The sequence below is a fragment of the Haliotis cracherodii genome, unplaced genomic scaffold (genome assembly GCF_022045235.1).
Source record: "Haliotis cracherodii isolate W230 unplaced genomic scaffold, xgHalCrac1.p SCAF_2, whole genome shotgun sequence".
Taxonomy (NCBI): domain Eukaryota; kingdom Metazoa; phylum Mollusca; class Gastropoda; order Lepetellida; family Haliotidae; genus Haliotis; species Haliotis cracherodii.
In genome coordinates, this window is record NW_027266275.1 from 28,756,686 (window position 1) to 28,777,664 (window position 20,979).

The following is a 20,979-nucleotide window of genomic DNA, read 5'->3' on the forward strand; positions in this document are numbered from 1 at the left end:
GAAATTAGTAGTTAGATATTAAAGAAGTTGAGTTGTGTTGTAACTCTGCACATGAACACTGACAGATGCACGAGATGAAGATGCCCTGAGCTGAGGAAGTCAGCTTCACCTCCAGAAGCCATTAGGAATGTTGTGAAAAGTGATATGTAGCAAGCCAGTTGCCTGGTCGGAAGGATCCACTCACCCACATTCGACGTATTCTGGACAAGACAGGCCATGTTTTTACTGACGGTTGTAGCAGCAGCCAGACTTTTAGCAGTGTCCTTTCGTCGTTGTTGTTGCCGTCGCCGTCGCTGCTGTGACGACTTGCCTGCCGTGGACGCCGCCTGAATGGTGGAAATTGTCCTGGGTGACAGCGCGAACTGTCCTGCAGCAGCAGGCTACAAGCACTGGCCAGCTCACAGTACCATAACCCAGGTTGTCCAGGGTGGTGTTGGACGAGCCGGTAGGGCTAGTCACTTGTACAACACATGGATGCAAAACACAGTACTATCCCGGTGGGCAGTCCACAGCTGACTACCACAGCTGATGAGATGGTCGGGCTGCCCTGTCAGGACTGTCGTCACTGTCAGCCAATGAGAAGAGGGTGCGGAGGAGGTGTATCCCAAGACTACTGAGCTGGTGTATGTATAAAAGTAAGGCAGCTCCGGCTATTCTGCAGTAATAGTTTGTCAGTATGGTGTGTGGGGGAGAGGACCTGGAACCAGCAAGCATCAGTCTAGCTGCTGTAGCAGTGGAATGTGTAGATGCTCCTCTCTGTCTGACTGTCAGAGGTAGCCAGCAGTGCTGCCTCTCTGCTCTCTCACACACACCATGTGGTCTCCATTAATCGGATGCCCAGCTATAAATAGACTGGCACACTCCTCTACCCTCACACACCTCCAGCCAATCACAAGGAACTTACAGTAGACTGCAATTTCAAGCCTATCAAATTAAAGTGTTTAGATGATTAATTAATCTGGTAGCAATTAACAAGTTTACAAGAATAGTTTCATAACCAAACTGACATATTTTTGTGATGAACATAAACTATTATTTAAAAACAAGTAATATGCTGACCAACTTTATAAAAGATTAAATAAGTAAACCTCGCTGTATTTCCTTACACAATAAAACTGACAACACACTTGATGATAATATTTTACGTTTAGTAATGACAAGTAGGATTATGTGTCTGTTAAATTTGAGAAGAATCATGAAAAAGATCCCAATTCAAGTTTATTTAGTTATAACTAATGAGATGTCCGAGTCAAGCGGACTTGTATTTTACTGATGACATGGACAGTGAAGATAAAGAGCCGTGAACGTTCAATTACAACAGGGTGTTAAAATGACCCTGAAATAAGAACGTAATAAAATAAAATAATTCAACAAAATAACAAAATTCTCCCAATTTTACTGCCAAGGTCACTCAGTATAACATCCAAGATAAGTCCCTGGTGCATAAAACTAAACACACAAGAAAGCAAATCTTATTTCTACACCTAACAGTTACAGAGATCTCAAAGCGGAAACTAAATGGATGACCTCAAAGGTCATCCTTCCTCATGACACAATATTGACATGTGCTTTCTTCGCCACAGCTGACTCCAACCTGCAGGGACATTATGGCCTCATTTCCAAGAGACAACTATGCAAATTTGCTCATGTCTCGTTAGCTGAAATGTCCTGTTCATCAAGCCAAACATTGGCAGCAAATGTATTGCCTGTGCACCATAGCTAAACTGAGAACAGACATGTCAACACTTTATTGTTGGGTCTCAAGTCATTTGCTAATTTGCATGGCAATATACAAATACTGCTTGTTGGACAGTGTTTGTTCACTGAAGACTTGACTTTAATCAAAGCTTACATGTTCTTACCTTACATTTAGCAATTTTCTAAACTTGACTCTTGACCACACCATTATTGTGGTGATGCTAACTAACTACACAGGTAAATCTGTTATAGGTTCTGTGAGTACTATCGCTATTTCCAATACAGGAAACATCAAAATACCTGCAAAACAAACAACACGTTTCTGGCAATGTTCCTTGTTCTGATTATTTGATGTCACAGAATGTTGTCTTTATATAAACAACTCATCAGGAGATTACATATCCCCTGGTCTGGTGCAATTCGGAAATGGAGTTTGGCTACTTATTCCCCACTTTTGGCTCATTGTCATTGGATACCTTCAGTTCAGCGAAGAAAAGATAATGCTGTTCAGTATTTTTAAATATCTCAAATCATCAAAAGGCAGTATTGCATGTTCAATCAAGATATATTTAACTGTTTTGTAGTTTTGCTCTGGAAATGAGTGAGTGAGTTGGGTTTATGCCGCTTTTAACAGTATTCCAGTTATATCGCGGCTTGTCTGCTTATTGTGGGAGGAAAGCCCGAAGTGATGCAGGTCTAAGATGTTTACCACTTCAGTGAAACACATGAGCACGGGTATGGTGCTGACAAACCTAGAAACATAATCGAGGCAAACGGGGATTCGAACCCACAATCCTAGGTTTCTGGTGTGCCCAAGGGATGCCCTTAGATGACTGGGCCACCCATGGAAATGACACCACCCTCATTTTCAGTAGAAGTCCAAGTTGTCGTCATGAAAATATGAAGAAATTCTTACTCTAAAACTGACATTATTATGCAGTCCAGCCAGCAATTCCATATTTTCATAAAGTAAAAGCACTTTGTCACTATCAAGTACATCAAATGTGTACTCTGTGACCCAAAACATTTTGGCACAGACTGATATAATAAAGAATATGAAGATATGCAAAAATAAAGAGGTCAATTGCATCATTGACATTACAGCTTAAAATGCCACTTAAAAAATTAAGAATTGTCAATCCAGCTCAGTTTGGAACAGCAGATAAATCTGTGATCGTACTTATCCCATCTGCCAGAAGTGCAACTGCACATATGACAGGCCAAGGACGTGGAGGTATGTAAGAATACTGCACCGAGTTGAACACTTCAAAAACACAACAACTAACAAAGGCAAAAAGTGAGCAGCACCAACCACAGGCAAAGGTAGGGAAACAGTATCGAGAAATGCTGCTCATTTACTTGGAAATGAGGGTCACATTTCTCTCCAAAGCCATTATCACTTCTTCCAAAGAAAACAGAAACCAGAGAAACTATGTTTGTCTTCAATGCCATAAATTTCTGAACCTCCAGTGTCCATCATGGAGCCCATGTTGATGACCACCCCGCTGTGATGAATATGCAGACTGCTACCTGCAGGAGCAGACGCCATCTTTCACCAAGTCACCGGGACCTTGCCATGACCTCATGCTGCGTCTGTTCTCATGATAATGATGAGCATTCAGCGCCACCAACAAGAACCTTTTCAAGAAATATGATAAACCCAAGCCAAAAGTACTTACTGGATTTTAAGCAAAAGGGTCGACACTATTCTATGATATTTATCGAAGATAATGGCAAGGTAATTTTGGAAAATAGACAGAAAATGGAAAACAAAACATGGCTGACTGACACAAAGTGACCTGAAAGATTTCGGTTTTGCTTGCCCACTCCATGTTTTTTTAACATCCCCGCAAGGTCTATGTGCACATTAACCGTTGACTGGTATGTAGGAATACTCTATTGGTGAATATCCTAAAGTAAAGAATGAAGGGAATTTTCTTTGCCTGTTTTCTCTTTGAAGCAATACAATTAAGGAAAGCGGGTAGTGTTAATCTCACAATTAATCTATTATGACCTTATCTTTGTAAAACTCTGCACAAACATATCCTTCGGACAGTCGGTTGAATGTCTCCATGCCAACATCAGTCACTGGAAAAATAGGTAACTTCAAGAAACAGCTGAAATCCAAAGAAAGAAGCCAGCCATTAACAGAGATCAAGGCATCTACCTACCCAGGGTGCACTCTGCTGTGCTTTAATCCTATCATCAACTGCAAATGGACATCCTTATTACCTTATTGTTTGTGTTGCCATTGTCAGCTCCTTGTTATTTTACACCCAGCCGAAGCACTACACCTTTAGTGTACATCATTGGCTTTTCTCCTGATAATCTCATTGTCATTATACTGTTATCTTTGTAAACCTTAATCCTACCTTGTGTAAAGAAATGCGTGCGTGCGTGCTTACTCAGTATTCACCTGATGAAGAGGCAAGAGGTAGCTCTGAAATGCCATTACAAAGTTGTTATCTATCAAAAAGTGGCTATGAAGTAATTATTTAGGTGGTTTTCATTTACTTTAGTGATACTGTGGATTACACATTTCCAAGAGCTTTCCATATATCAATAACATACGGTGTGGTTACCAAAAGGGGTCCCGCGACCAGTCCCTATTGCATTATGGTAGGACATAATGTTTGAAACCGGTTTGGACATGCAGAGGATATACTACTCAAAATTAGTTAAAAACCTACAATTCTTTCACATTACTATAGTTAAAAGGCAAAATATACTGACAGATACCTTCTCCACATGTCCTCCTTCCATGTATCTCACATGATATAATACTTCCAGGTATCTCACATGATCTAATACTTACATGATCTAATACTTCCATGTATCTCACATGATCTAACACTTGCATGTATCTCACATGATCTAATACTTCCATGTATCTCACATGATCTAATACTTCCATATATCTCACATGATCTAATACTTCCATGTATCTCACATGATCTAATACTTCCATATATCTCACATGATCTAATACTTCCATGTATCTCATATGATCTAATACTTCCATATATCTCACATGATCTAATACTTCCATGTATCTCACATGATCTAATACTTCCATATATCTCACATGATCTAATACTTCCATGTATTTCACATGATCTAATACTTCCATATATCTCACATGATCTAATACTTCCATGTATCTCACATGATCTAATACTTCCATGTATCTCACATGATCTAATACTTCCATATATCTCACATGATCTAATACTTCCATGTATCTCACATGATCTGAAACATCAGTGTGTGAATTGAAGTTCAGAAATGGAACAAAATAAAGGTGGTATACCCACGAGATGTTCACCGTTTTTTCTTGAATATATTGCACACCTTTTTGGACATTATACACGCCATAACCTGTTGTGATTTTTGTTTGTTAATGTTTTGACATTATTGTAGCATACTTCCTTTAGAATTCTACAAATTAGACCTTGCAGTGCATGTAGCCCTGACAGAATTTATCCTTGCTGAAACACGCTGTGATGTAATCCATTCATAGCATCAGCGAAGTAAGATTAAATGTTACTCAAAATAGGGCTGAGGAAAAAAATGGTTATTTTAGTCTTAAGAATGTTAGACTTTTCAAGTTTGTATCTGATGTTTTGAAAAAAGATTGAAACAAACTACAAAACTTCTTTTTCAAACAAGCAACACAAAATTTATACAATTTTGAAATATACAAAAGGTCGATGTTAAACAGTGGTAAATGATTGAAGTCTAAAACATAGTTCTTTGCTGTGCCTGGCATCGTTCACTTTGGAATACAGCTTATTAAAATGATGTGTAGTTTTTATGTATCCTATAGTGTATCTCCTTACAACCTTACTGTCAAGAATTGCATAATAGTATGACTGTGTAAAAGTAAAGAAGCATGGTTAAGTTGGTGAATAGGCCACACTGACTTACTAAAACAATGATACATGTTCTAAGATATATGTAAAACAGTTTGGAACAATTGATTCATCAGCCATAACTTTTTGAAAATTCTGTCCGCCATATTTATCAAAATAATGTTTTTTCATTGCCGTAACATTGTAAAGGAAAAAGCAAGTTTTTATCTCCTGATCTGGTAGTTTTCAAGTTTAGAAATATTGCACTTTCCTTCCCTGCATTTGATTTCCACACTTCTAAAGGAATTAAATCTAGCACACACACAGACACACACAGACACACAGACACAGACACAGACACAGACACACACACACACACACACACACACACACACACACACACACACACACAATGGACCAGGAACAACAGTTAATCTGCTACTTATCTACTGTGTTCCATAAATATTACAGTAGGCCAGTGTCATTTTATACCATCAAAGGATCTCACAAATTTAATTTCTTATGACTGCAACAATCTGGGCAAGCTGTTCTCCATCAGGATGGTAGTTAAAGACACAAGGGGTGTGTGCAGAGTGCCATTTGATCAATGCTGTTACAGGTAGGCCCTGTCAAGCTCTCCACAACTGGAGGAGCGATTGCTACCACATCAAAGGGCAGAAGGAGATCTGGAATCTCCCTGTCTTCAGCAAGAATGGACCAATGAAGGAGGTCAACCACCATCTCTCATACAAGGCACTTCTCCCACAGCCGGTTAGACTTACTGTAAGTTGAAAACAGTTACTTGTCTAAGGCAGACTTTAGGACAAACAAATAAGACTTGACTCTCTCCTGAGAAGCAGACCTATATTCACAGCTCAACTTAGTCATGAGAAACAGACTTACACTCACAAGAGACAGACATAGGGACTGGTCATTTATTATAGGGAGGGGAAGGAGGGAGGGGGGCATGAAATAATTACACAGTTTTATTTTCCCAAATAAAAAATATAAATTTGAACATTTTTGGGATTTTATAGTCCAGTCCTAAGGCCAATCTCATTCCCCCCCCCCCCCCCCCCCCCCCCTCTCCACACACACCTACTGGTATAATAAATTACCAGTCACCAGACCCACAACCCATCGATCTATTCCAGAAAAAGATTAACATTGACTAGACTATGACATGAACATCACCAACTTCCCTGACAGAGACAGAAATAAATAACGTGACTCACTCCAGCAGGAACTAAATGAAGAACTTTCCAGATTCAACCTTTACATTCTTGATAAAAGAAAGCATGCACAATAAACTATTGTAAAATGAATGAGAGTGTGGGATGCAGGCTGTTTGGTTGAGAAATCTTATTAAATGGGATTCAATCATGAAAATCTTTCATACTTTACACTGGATACAACAACTTTCCTTCATATGTATCTTTCTCTCCCACCCCAATTTTTTTTGAAAAACACCATTTGTCTTGGCAAAATGGATGCCACGTTAATCCAATATTGTTCAATATTTTCCCAACAACTTTGAGTTAGTTTACTTAACCAGAACCATGTGACGCCATCACATTGCAGAGTGCCGTCATGTCCGTCTAACAACTGTGAGAGTTCATGTAGAGAGAGCATGCTTCAGAAAATGACTGTACCTTTTGTAGTTTCAAATGTCAATAAATATAAAGTGTTTTCAGGTTTGCAAGTGTTATGAAATATATTCGAGGCCTGGAGATTTTCGGTCATTATTGGACATTGTCGGTCCAAATGAAATATCTAGAATGGATTACTCAACAGGAAAACAAAGTTATCACTGTCCCCCACATTAGAATTTTGTTGGTTCATATAGCAGGTAAAATAAACTATTAAAAAAGATATCTATAAAGCCTAAAGAAGAGATAGGCACTAGTGTATCTTTGTCATCACAAAAAATGATTAAATGATTAAACACACGCAAAAGGCCACGAGGGAAAAATAATTTATGGCACCAATTCTCGAACGCAGTCTTCTGAGTCTTGATAAGTATCTCTAAGATGAGCGAACTTCAGTAGTTTCTGAGAACAATTTTCCCCATTGCAGACACTATGCACTGTGTAAAATAACATGGATCATGTGCCATAACTGTGTATGCTCAAAACCTAAAAACATGCATCAAGGTAAAGTAACTCTGTAAAAAATGATTTACTGCACCAATTTTCAAACTCAGTCTTGACAAATATTTTTCTTCGTGGCGGGGGATAATAATGTTGATCTCCCAAAAAATTCATGTAATTCTCAAAAAACACCCAGATTCTTTGCCCTGTTTACCTGGTATCTTATTTATGCACTTACAACATGCCTGGTTGCAGGGAACCATCAATGTCCCTAATGCCAACCACATGACAACAACTTCCCTGCTATTCATCTATTGTGTGAATCCCTAACATGCCCTTGTCTTAGGTGATAAACCTTCATTTGTGTGACACAAGTATTTTCAGCCTTGCATAAACACTTCGCACTCATACGATTACACAACTTCCTCATGCAAGTTTTTACCTCAAGATAAAGGCTTACAAACTAATTAAAGGTATGTGGCAACGAGCATATATCTCTTAACTAGATCGAAAACAGAAATTATTCATATGGCAAGGAAAGAACATGACTGACTCAAAGATAAGCAATTAGCTTTACTATCACAATATAGAAAGATGTACACTTACACTGAACAAGCCTTGCATAATCACCTTATGTAACATCAGGTGCAAACACAATATACACCGTAACACATACCTCATTAACATAGACAGGATGTCGAATAGGGTGGAATCTATTACAAGAGAAGATATAAAGCTGATTATTGCCTTGATATATACCACAAACACAATCTGGAGTACTATGTCAATGCAAACTGCAGACATTCAAAAAGTGGGTGAGTGAGTTGGGTTTTTTACCATTTTAAACAAAACTACAGCAATATCCAGGCGGGGGACACCAGAAAATGGCTTCACATATTGCTCCCATGTACTGGGAATCAAACCTGGGCCTTCCATTTGATGAGTGAATACTTTAACTAGAAGACTTCACCATTGCCCCCAAACCAAAGTATCTCAAGGCCAAATGAGCATCACAAAATGATGCTTTTTTACATCAAGTCATCAAGATATGACAAGCCTAAAAACTTTATTCTTAATTTATCCATTATTTTTCATACCCTCCTCACCATAGCACCTTTCCAACAGCCTTGATGATCTGTTGTGGATTCAAGCTCTGAGAGCATCCAGGTAGCTAGATCAACAGTGTTATGATAACGACTCTGCGATAAATAGTCCAGTATAGAAGCATAGCACTGGTGCAATAAATCATCAAAAAATCCTATTTTCCTTGCATCAAATACGACGAAGTTGTTGCAAAATACCGTTCCGTATCAGCCAAATACCCATCATCCCACATGCATATGTTTTTCCGAACCAAAAATATACAAAATCGGTTGCACATGATGCCAAAACCTGCAGTAGAAGTTCAAATATCGGTGGTCCACACACCTCTCCCGTTGGTAATAAACACTTACATTTCATCAAACATCATGGCAAACCAATACTCTAATCAAGTCAGGAGCTATCTTATCAAGTGGTTACCTAGCTTGGTAGGTATGGAATAGCTATCAAAATATCTGTGAGCTAACGCCTGCAAGCAACAGCACATGAGTCTCCTGTTGTAAATACCACCTACAGATCTTTGTGCTGACACAGAAATCACCCATTGCTGCTGGCTGGCAAATAGGTAAATATGGGGGATAATTAATTTTTCAAACAGCCTTATTGGCCTTTCCGCTTAACAACTCTGGGTTTAGGAGGGAGCTACACATAATGTCACTTGATGAGTAGAATGGGGAAATATCACCTTCTGAAAGGGTATGGCTTCATGGTAAATTCAGTTGGCTAGAAAAACAAGGCATTTCATTAGGAGTGTTGGTTGGAATCTTCCCTGCCAAGTTTAACCTTCAAAGATTTGGCATGCTTGACAAATCAGCCCTTGTTACTTACAGGCATTACATTTCACGTGGGATGTAAACCAATCATTTCTATGATATTTTATTAACATTGCCATTTACTAATAGTTAAGAAAGAATATTTCAAAGACTTCAAAAATGTTTGAAAAATCTGCAAAAATTGAATGCATCCTAAAATAGACTTCAAACCAGAAACAGAGTGATTGAATTAGGTTTAATGCTTTGAAGAGTATTTTACATTTTAGCCACAGCTTGTCACCTTGTGGGAGTAAGGCCCCAAATGATGTAGCTTGTAGGTATGTATACCAATTTGGTGAATGCCAGAAGCATGAACATAGAACTGGGAGATTGGGGTGAAACTGGGATTCAAACCCAGGATTAGTGAGTGAGCTGGGTTTAACTCCTTTTATAACAGTATTCCAGTTATATTGCGGCATGTCAGCCAAATGTGGGAGGAAAGCCTGAAGTGATGCAGGTGTCAGACGTTTACCACTTTGGTGACACCTACGAGCATAGGTATGGTGCTGACAAACTTAGAAACATAATCGTGGCGAACCGGGATTCGAACCCACGATCAGAGGTTTCTGGAGTGCCCCAGGCACTGAGAGCCTTAGGCGACTGGGCCACCCGTGGACCCAAACCCAGGATTAGCTGACCCTGACCCTAACACCGGCTATCCTACCCTTTACTCGCAACAGATTGTTTTGTTCCTTATTTAACACCGTACTCAGCAGTATTCCAGCTATATGATGGCGATCTGTGACTAATCGAGTCAGTGAATGACATCATGAGCAGCAATCTACACAATTAGGTTCATCAACCAAGTCAGGGAGCCTGACCAATAGATTCTGTTAGCTGCCTCTTACGACAAGCATGGGTTGCTGAAGACCAATTATGACCCAGACTTGCAATAGAAGAAACTTGAAGCTGAAAATCCCATAATTTCCTCACAGAAACGGTTTCACCTTTAACCATGTCCATCTAACAGCTACCATGTATACTTGGGTGGTCTCCATTCTACTAACAATGTCATTTATAGCTAAGTAATCTCCCCTACAAACTGCATCTAATCTTACTAGTGTCCATCAGTGATACCACAAGGGCGTTACTTCCACACAAACATTATACATGTCCCAGTAAGCATAAACACGAGCATTTGTCCAGAATCTGATTCAGGCTGAAATGCATTAACTACAGAGGAAAATGTGACTGAACTCCCTGCATACTGTGTTTGTTTGTTTGTTTGTTTGTTTGTTTGACGCAGCACTCAGCAATATTCAAGCTAAACGACAGCGGTCTGGTAATAATCGATTCTGGACCAGACAATCCAGTGATTGACATCATGAACATCGATCCAAGCAGATGGGATCGATGACATGCATCAACCAAGTCAGTGAGCCTGACCACCCGATCCCGTTAGTCACCTCTTACGACAAGCATAGTCGCCTTTAACGGCAAGCATGAGTTGCTGAAGACCCATTCTACCCCTTATCTTCATGTGTCCCTAACAATTGGAATACAATGACATGCATCAACAAAGTCAGCGTGCCTGACCACCAGATCCCGTAAGTTGCCTCTCACATCAAGCATAGTAGCCTTTAATGGGAAGAATGGATTGCTGAAGACCCCGGATCTTCATGGGTCCCTTGAATACTGGACCAAATAGTAATGAATGGGTTGACTGATAAAGATGAAGATTTGAGTGAGTGAGTGAGTGAGTGAGTGAGTGAGTGAGTGAGTGAGTGAGTGAGTGAGTGAGTGAGTGAGTGAGTGCGCAATATTCCAGCAATATCACATCAGACGCCATGTGGGGAATCGATTAAATTATTTCCCTCCACTTCATTTGAACACTAGTTTCACCAAGCACATATCACTGAAATCAGACACACTTTGATGTCAGATGCCAACTTTCACTTTACTAGCATTTGTTTCAGAAAGAAAACCAACTTTATTTATTGCAGTACTCATTCCAACCATGCTGAATCCAGATTCCACACCATAATGACACCCAAAGCAAAAACAATCATTACAACTTCAAATTAGTCCTGACAAAGTTACACACGATGTTTACCTCATTGGCAATTAGTTTGCTGAAAGAGTACAACATGGGTCTAAACACAGACTATTTCAACAACAACCTAAAAGTTGTATTATTTGTAGCCAAACAAATGATATCAAATTGGGAAGCAGGGAATCCTGAAGTAAATGTTAGTCAGGCTCCATGGTAAACAACTATATCTTTCAACACGGCCTCTGGATATTGTTTAACACAAATCTATGTCAAATGTCCAAAAGAGAGTAAAAAGTGTTCCTGGGCCTCCTGGTGCATGCTGTGTAAGTTGGAAGTGCCCCACTACCTGTAAACAGATGCCAGGTTGGAAGATGGGAGGCTGATTCTGCTGTCATGGCAGGCAGATCAGTGCTACCACTGCCACACAGACAAGATAAAAGAAGCTGCATGGCTCCGAAACATTGGCTTGGGTAGAAACTGAAGGTGGTCCTTGGGTCTTTGTGCCTTTCTGATCACTATTTTAATCTGGTGTTGCAAATTAATTTGTAATATTATCAGTGAAATGACCCCTTGACACTTCTCCTTTATTTTCAAAAAGTGATGGTTTTGTACTTGGGTACAGAGGAACAGTTTTAAAGCTTAAGTGAACAGTGATATTTTAGTTATTTAATGGGCATGACTGAATTGATTTTTGTTTTGTTTCTTTGTTGTTTGACGCCACACACGCAATATTCCAGCTATATGATTGGGGTCCGTAAATAATTGAGTCTGAACCAGACAATCCAGTGATTGAAATCATGAGTATTGATCCACGCAAATGGAAAACGATGACATGCGTGAATCAAGTCTGACCACCCGATCCCATTAGTTGCCTCTTATAGGGGGGGGCAGTCGGGTAGCCTTGTGGTTAAAGTGTTCGCTCGTCATGCCGAAGACCTGGGTTTGATTCCTGACATGGGTACAATGTGTGAAGCCCATTTCTGGTGCTCCCCGCCGTGATATTGCTGGAATATTGCTAAAAGCGGCGTAAAACCATACTCACTCACTCACTCTTACTAAGGGTGTGCAGAATTACCGGTACACTGGTATATTGTGGTTAAAATCTTCAGCAATACATATTGTGATACGTTTGTAAATGTAGCAATATATTCGGGCAAATATATATAAGTATATTTATGTGTTCCTAATTGATATGGAGATTGAAAATAGTTTCTTTCTGATACAACTTGCCTCTGACAATCTTTTTATGAATTAGCATGTACACATCGTGACCATCAAGCTCCTAACAGCGAAAAGGAAAAAAATGAGGGACACTGACTGATGGTATCTGACATTAATACAGGGTATAACTCTGATTAACTCATGAAAATGTAAATTGGTAATACAGGCTAAAGTATGGCAATATATAGCAATACAAAATCCAGGTCAATACACAGCCCTACCTCTTACGACATGCATAGTAACCTTATACAGCAAGAATGGGTTGCTGAAGACCTATTCTACCCCGAATCTTTTCGGGTGTGACTGAATTGCCAGTGTATCTTCATGTGTACCATCTTATTCATGATAAACTTGGTGATACATACATTACAGTCTATCTTAGACCATGTAGACGTCTCGACAAAACATATACAGCACCTAACCCTCACTTGTGAATTGAATGACATAGATTGATATCAATGTTGAATTCAAGTGTCTTATCAAGTCAAAACGATTCACATGTGATCTAATCTCAAACTTCAACAAATCAATTGTCACTTGTCATGACAGAAACTATTCAAAGTATATCAGAATCACCAACAGAAACATTTTTTTGTTTCCAGAAAATGTGTATTATGATTCCCTAAATTCTAAACTGTGCAAATAAAAAGCCCCTTGTTCTTGCTGCTGCAGCAGTAAGCAACTCTGAAATACCCACATATCTAACAAACAAACAAACAAACAAACAAACAACAGACCCATCAAGAGTCAGCCCTAACGCCATTTACCGAAGTTGTTTTTGTTGACTGACTGCCACTCCAGCAAACAGCGTGTATTTGAGAAGGAAGGAGTGGACGAAACTACAAGTGTTTGTTGGGCAAGTGTTTACAACCAGATGTGCTTCATGTCCCGATAACTCCCATGACAAGTGCTTTTCGCTTTTCACCATCGCTGTGTCTGAACCAAACCCTGGTGGCCAGCCATGTCACCCAGGTAGACTTCCCACAACCACAAAATCTGCCTCTCACCAGCATAAACATTATCTATCAGAATGTTTATTCTCAACCATCTTGATCTTTATTTTATTCTACATGTTATTGCCTTGAGATGATAACTAACCCATTATTCAATCAATTTTTTAATTTGTTTGTTGTTTAACACCACACTCTGCAATATTCCAACTATATGACAGCGGTCTGTAAATCATCTGGTCTGGACCTGACAACCAGAGATTGACATCATGAGCATCGATCTGTGCAATTGGGATAAATGACATGCATCAACCAAGTCAGTGAGTCTGACCACCCAATCCTGATAGTCACATCTTATTTAATCATGTAATCCAGGAAGAAAGACCCCACTGTTTGTTATTTTTATTTTCAGATTAATGCTTCTATTACTGCTATACAACTCACTTCTATACATCGTGTTTGTTCAGGACATATCAGACAGGATACATCAGTGTTCCTTGTCTCAGGAACATTTCTTAACAACTGGACACAGGTTTAACATGATTGTCAAAATCACGTTTTCACAGGTCCAGCCAAAAGTTTTGATAAGGGGGATAACAATAACGTACTATACATCCAATCATGATACAGTTGCCTAAGACTCATTTACATCGGCTTATCATGTAAATTATGAAAAAAAAGAACAATTGCAGTTTGTATTGAAATCCTTAAAAAAAGTGCTTATAATCCAAAGGAAAACATTGACAAGTATTGTATAATATACGATATATCAAGCACCTACTGCAATATATATTGTTACCGGTATACCACATCCCTCTGAAGCCTACATTACTAATCTTGTTTTGATATCGTCAAAGCATTGTATCAGGCCTCTACTACTGCATTATAAGTCATATTCCATCTACTGGTCACTAGTTCTGAGATTGTCAGAATGGCGTATGAGACTCTTCTACTGCAATAAAAGTCATATCCCATCCCTCAGGTGCCACTTCTGACTCCCCAGTTCTGACATGGTCAGAGTGGTGTAGCTGGCTCTTCCAAAGCAATATGAATTATATCTCACCTGGTGCCACTACTGACTCCCTTGGTTTGTTATGTGTTTCCGCTATGGAACAAGAGCTATCACTTCACAGTTCTGACAATAAAAATATGAAATTGTATTGTTAACTGTTGCCAAGATTTCCGGTCACCCTTACATTACTTCCTGAAAGTGTTTTGACATCTAACGTTATTTATTGAGAACAACATCTCCAAGGGCTCTTGGTGCAACTTTTTTAGAAACACTGGTTATGTGCTCTTAAGTCAGATTGCCCTGTAGATTACCCAAGATTACCCAAGAAAACAATTAAATCACCTCTGGATCATAAAGGCCTGCAGACCATCCCTGGATCATAAAGGCCTGCAGACCATCCCTTGATCACAAAGGTCTGAGGACTGCTCTGGATCATAGAGGCCTGCAGACCCCCCTGGATCATAGAGACCTATGGACCACTCCTGGGTCATAGAGGCATGCAGACCACCTGTGGATCATAGAGGCCAGTGGGCCACCCCTGGATCATAGAGGCATTCAGACCACCCCTGAATCATAGAGGCCAGTGGACCACCCCTGGATCAAAGAGACCTGCGGACCACCCCTGGATCATAGAAGCATGCAGACCACCCCTGGATCATAGAGGCATGCAGACCCCTGGAACATAGAGGCATTCAGACCACCCTGCATCATAGAGACCTGCGGACCATCCCTGGATCATAGAGGCCTGCGGATCATCCCTGTCCACCCCTGGACCATAGAGGCCTGCGGACCACCCCTGTCCACCCCTGGGATATAGAGACCTGCGGACCGTCCCTGGATCATAGAGACCTGCGGTCCACCCCTGGATCATAGAGACCTGTGGACCACCCCTGGATCATAGAGACCTGCGCACCAACCCTGGATCATAGAGACCCGCGGACCACCCCTGGATCATAGAGGCCTGCGGACCACCCCTGGATCATAGAGGCCTGCAGACCACCCCTGGATCAGAGACCTGCAGACCACCCCTGGGTCATAGAGGCCTGCGGACCACCCCTGGATCATAGAGGCCTGCGGACCACCCCTGGGTCATAGAGACCTGTGGACCACCCCTGGGTCATAGAGGCCTGCAGACCACCCCTGGATCATAGAGACCTGTGGACCACACCTGGGTCATAGAGGCCTGCGGACCACCCCTGGGTCATAGAGGCCAACAGACAACAAAGATTCACAATGGACAGTAGAATCTCCCTCAACCTAGGAAGAACAGAGTGTATCTGATGCAGAGTGTTTAACCACAGTTGCTCACTAGAATAATTCGAAACAAACAAACTGTCCTTGTGATTTATTGTTCAGGGGTTAAAGGTGCAAATAAACAATTCTGCTTATTTTGCAATATCAATCACTAAAAGAGCCCAGTTTTTTTCTTATCTTGTAGCAAATACTGTAGGGAAGACTATTTTTAGGTAGACAAGAGTGAGTGCATGGTCTAACAAGACAACAGACACAGGGTTTATCTCTTGTCTTTCTTCTCAGAATGTGTAGCCTAATTTCTCTAACACTAACTACGAACCATGAAACTGTGCGTTAGCTACTTCAGTGTCAGGAAGTAACACTAGCCCGCTCATATACAAGGCCAGTAGAATGTTAGCTTTCTGACTTGTTGGCTGGATTTTACTTTTTCAGTGTCAAGAATTTCTGGATCTAACAAACATGTTATTTACACCACATAGTACTTACCAGTAGTCCCTGTCATAGATCAGAAAACATACTTTATCATCACACAACACTGTATAGTAGGGGCTAGTCTTAAATACAAGGACATGTTCTTCAGCACATGGCTATTGAAGCTTTTGGCACAGCTCCTGATAAAAAGCTACATATTTGTGTAAAATAGAAAAATAAATCACCATTGCCCAATTAATTTTAGTTGTTTGCATACAAATATGTATGAAATTTGTCAAAAACCCAACAGTATAACAACACAATGTAATTACCCAATGTATCCTTTGACCTTGCGAACCTGTATTTCTTTGATCGAGTGCAGGCATCACATATACATGAACTCTACTGCAGTGAATAATGCATAAAAAGGCACTATGTCTCACTTACTGTTAATTAGACATATATATTGCTGTAGTGAGATTAGGCACCATGCAACACACTTGGGGCAGCACACAAACAGACACAACATAGAAGTCACCTGTAAACAGCGTTTCAAGCAGACTTCTTTTTTCCCCCAAAAAAGTCTACTCGTTGGTAGAATACCTGTTAGACTGGACCCAAGGGAGTGAGATACACTGAATACCCAAATAAAACTATCAACACCCAATGTGTGTCATAATGTGTCAGTAAATACTTAATGGCGAAAAAAAATATCTGCAGCCTGTTTCAGGATCATTTCGTGTTCAGTATTTTGAAAGTAAGGATCTATGATTATATTCTCACTTCAGGAAACTTCAGGAAAACAGTTTTTGATGAATGCCAACCATCTTGATAATAACAAACTCCCAACTTGATGCAAACTTCAAATAATGTGTATGTCAGCATAATTTACTGCAGATATTTTAAGTGTGATTCATTCACTATTCAAACAGTTTCAGAAATATAATTACCGACTGCTGCAACAACATAAAACTGGAAAAGCCATTTTGTGAAAGAAAACTTAGCAATACATACCGCATTCGACATAATAATCGCCTAGAAATAGGGGGCTCTAATTAGAATATTATTTTGGTGAAAAACAACAGAGTTGAAATATTGTAAATTTTGTGGTTTATGCTGGCAGTGTGAAATGTTTATATACGACAGATATATTTTTCCAGAATTTAATTTAAAAAAATCAAGAATGCATATAACACAGTATTATACACAAATAAATAAGTCTTGTGTACATTGATTAATCGGAAGGGGTGCTAATTGGGATTGTCTACTAGCCAATATATTAGCAAATATCGTTTATTACGTCGAATATTGTATATTATTGCGCAAATAGAACACTGGAAAGCTCCTAAATTTTAGAATAAAATGCTAAAGAACACCAACAATTTGAAGCTATGTGTTGCAATACCCACCAGCCATGAAGGACTAACTATAGTTACATGAAACATTCTGGGTTTTCTAAACATCTTTTGAGTAGTATACATCACTGAATCACTGAAACATCTTTTTAAACTGGACGACAATTGGAATTTAAAGTGTAGCATCTAGATTATTAAACTTCAACATTTGAAATACTGCCTTTTCTGTTGTCAGGAGAAAGCTGAGAAACTTGAAAAGTCTATGATCTGACTTAAGTTGATGTGACATGGCTAATTTCCAAACTTCTTTGTTAAACATAAAAATCTCTTAAAAGTCAGAATGGTTTCAAATAAGACACTTGTTAAGACTAGGATTAGATGACAAAACATAATATCCTATTGTACAGATTCCATGCTGTTTGGTTATTAGTGTCAAGGCAATACAGTTAAGACCTTGACGTTTGTGAGTGGGTCTCTTCTATTTTTTTGTAGTGCATAGCTCACATGCATGTAAGGGTCCATACCCCATTTTTCATTCACATCCTCATTTGCCAACATGCTAATGTCTTGTTGTGAAGTATCCCAGAGAGGAATTGACTGAGATTGACTGAGCACATGCCACGATCCCCGCGCGCCTCAATCCCCGCCCGCCTCATCCATCCTCCACTCCCCCTCCCAAATCATCTACCCAAAAACCACTCAAACCTCTACACCCCTCCCCATCACACAAACACCAATCTTCTTAAACCTCTACCCCCATCCTCTCCCTCAAACACTCATGCCTCCCCCCTCTCCCCACAATCAACTCCTGTCTTGCCCACTTATCCTCTTCTATCGCAACCCCAATAATCTTCTTTCCCCCCTCCTCTCTTGCCTTCACCCCCTTGTGTTTCTCCTGACTCCCTGTGTCTTGGGAGATGTAGCACCAGAGTTGTAGGTCTTTATTGATGCAAGGTGGGGAGGGTATTGCAGAGATGCAGCATGTAACAACTGTTACCCATATAACAGCCAGGACCAGGCAGGTACATAACATGAAGGATAAACTCATACACTACTGGTGTTGCACAGGTAGAGTTAGCAAGTGAGGAGGTTCAGTGCCACTTTTAACAGTATTTTAGTCATATGATGGTGTGTCAGCTTGGTGTGGGAAGAAAGCCCAAAGTGATGCAGTTCCAAGACATTTACCACCCACACACACCGGTATGGTTGCATAGAAACCAACATCCATAATCAGGACGAATCTGGGATACACTTATGAGAGATGCAATCCTGCACATTCACAGGTAGAACTAGCTTTTGATTTACACCCTTGAGGTAGTCTTGAATTGCTGTAAACATGTTGCACATGTGCAAGTCCAGACACTAAGTCCCAGAAACATAGCAGTCTTTTTTAAACATATACATCTACAAAACATAAAATAAACCAAATGGTGGCCAGAACAATGCTTATTTTCAGGCAATCTAGACTTACCAAATCATTGTTATTTCTAGACTTGAGTTGGATTTCTTTTTTAATTTATTTTCTTGGGTCTGGGAGACAGACTAAAGCATTGGTATCATGACTTGGGCATGCAGGTCTTGAATGTGAGTGAGTGAGTGAGTGAGTGAGTGAGTGAGTGAGTGAGTGAGTGAGTGAGTGAGTGAGTGAGTGAGTGAGTGAGTGAGTGAGTGAGTGAGTGAGTTGGGTTTAACGCCGCTTTTAACATTTTTTCCAGTTATATCCAGCGTGTCAGCTTAATGTGGGAGGAAAGCCTGAAGTGAAGCAGGTCTCAGACGTTTACCACTTCGGTGAAACCCACGAGCACGTCTATGGTGCTGACAAACATTGAAACATAATCGGGGCAAACCGGGATTCAAACCCACAATCATGGGTTTCTGGCGTGCCCAAGAGACGCAACTCGGCACAGCGAATCGCGGCGCCATAGACAACTGGGCCACCCGTGCCCTCGAATGTGATACAGACTCACAACTGGGCAACCTTAACACTGGATTACCTGATTCAGAAATTACAACTACAGCATACCAATAGAAACATTTCAAATGTCAGAGCACAAATTGATGACTTTTGTAAAGTGGATAATGGTAAGTGAGTGAGTTTGGTTTTACGCAGCTTTTACTAGTTTTAGCAATATTCCAGCAATATCACGGAGGGGGAGACACCAGAAATGGGCCCATGTAAGAAATCGAACCTGGGCCCTTGGCCTGACGAGCAAACGCTTTAACCACTAGGCTAGCCCACTGCCCCTAAGTGGATAATGAATCATGGGTATGAAATAACAACACTTCATGCAAATGAAAACATTCCCAGCAGTCATGTCCAGAAGGCAAGGTTTCCACATGCACAGGGTTTCCACATTAACAGGTTTCCACATTAAAGAGGTTTCCACATTAATGTGAGTTTCCACATAACACCTCCAACTTACCAGGGTCTTGACAAATGAGGTTTCATTGCATATGTATATGATACAAGTTCAACTACTGTTGAACGATAGCAGTCACATTTCAGAAAACCTTGTTTGTTATGAGACACGGCAGCCTGTAAAGAACCAGTCACAGACATCCTGGGTGTGAAATGAAACAAAATCAACACTCACCACTGGTCTTCTCGCAGTTCTCGGGATCAACCTGGAACAAATCAGCGTTTATGAATCTGTGTCAGAAGAGTGGGCAAAACATCCAGAAAACAAGAGCCCATGAAGGATTGTCCGAAACTTAGAGGGACAATCCTAACTGATAACTCATCAGAACTTCTACAAAGTTCTCAACCCTTGGTATTTCTTCACTACATGCATGACAGCTGTGTAGGAAAAAGCACTGAAAGGGCTCTTAAAGAAAACTAGAAACTAAATAATCATAATAATCAAACATTTTCAAAAAAATAACCAAAATTCTGAAGAGCATTAAATGTAATTACTCTGAACAATTTCTTAGTTATCGACCATTCGTTACATTCATTTCAACCTAATTTGTTTTGTCTCTCCCACTGGCCCATAAAACTCTATAAAACTGGTCCTAGTCTGATTTTAAGTTTTTAGAAAAATTCTCTGTGTTCAGATTATACTCTAAACATGTTTGACTGCATTGTAATAATAACGTCTGGTTACATGTTTACTACCCAAAAGATTTATAAGAACGCCCGATTCTTTCATGATACTATAGTTAAAGGGACAGTACATCCACTGTTCTGTTTTTCAAAATCCTGCATGCAATAATTTCCTAGTGGGACAACAC

General features: G+C 40.0%; 1 protein-coding gene across 3 annotated transcripts in view; it reads right to left on the reverse strand.

The window, feature by feature from the left end:
- Positions 1-20,979, reverse strand: part of LOC139467940 (myocardin-related transcription factor B-like) — a 102,966-nt gene that overhangs the window by 57,187 nt on the left and 24,800 nt on the right. The window contains exon 4 of one of the 3 annotated variants that reach the window (XM_071249536.1): positions 20,343-20,373. Coding sequence is in view for 2 of the 3 variants with exons in the window: in XM_071249537.1 (XP_071105638.1) it covers positions 185-218 (34 nt within the window). In the remaining variant the exon portion in view is untranslated. Of the gene's footprint in view, positions 1-184; positions 776-20,342; positions 20,374-20,979 lie in introns of those variants that run through there. The other 2 variants (XM_071249537.1, XM_071249535.1) reach the window with 2 other exon arrangements.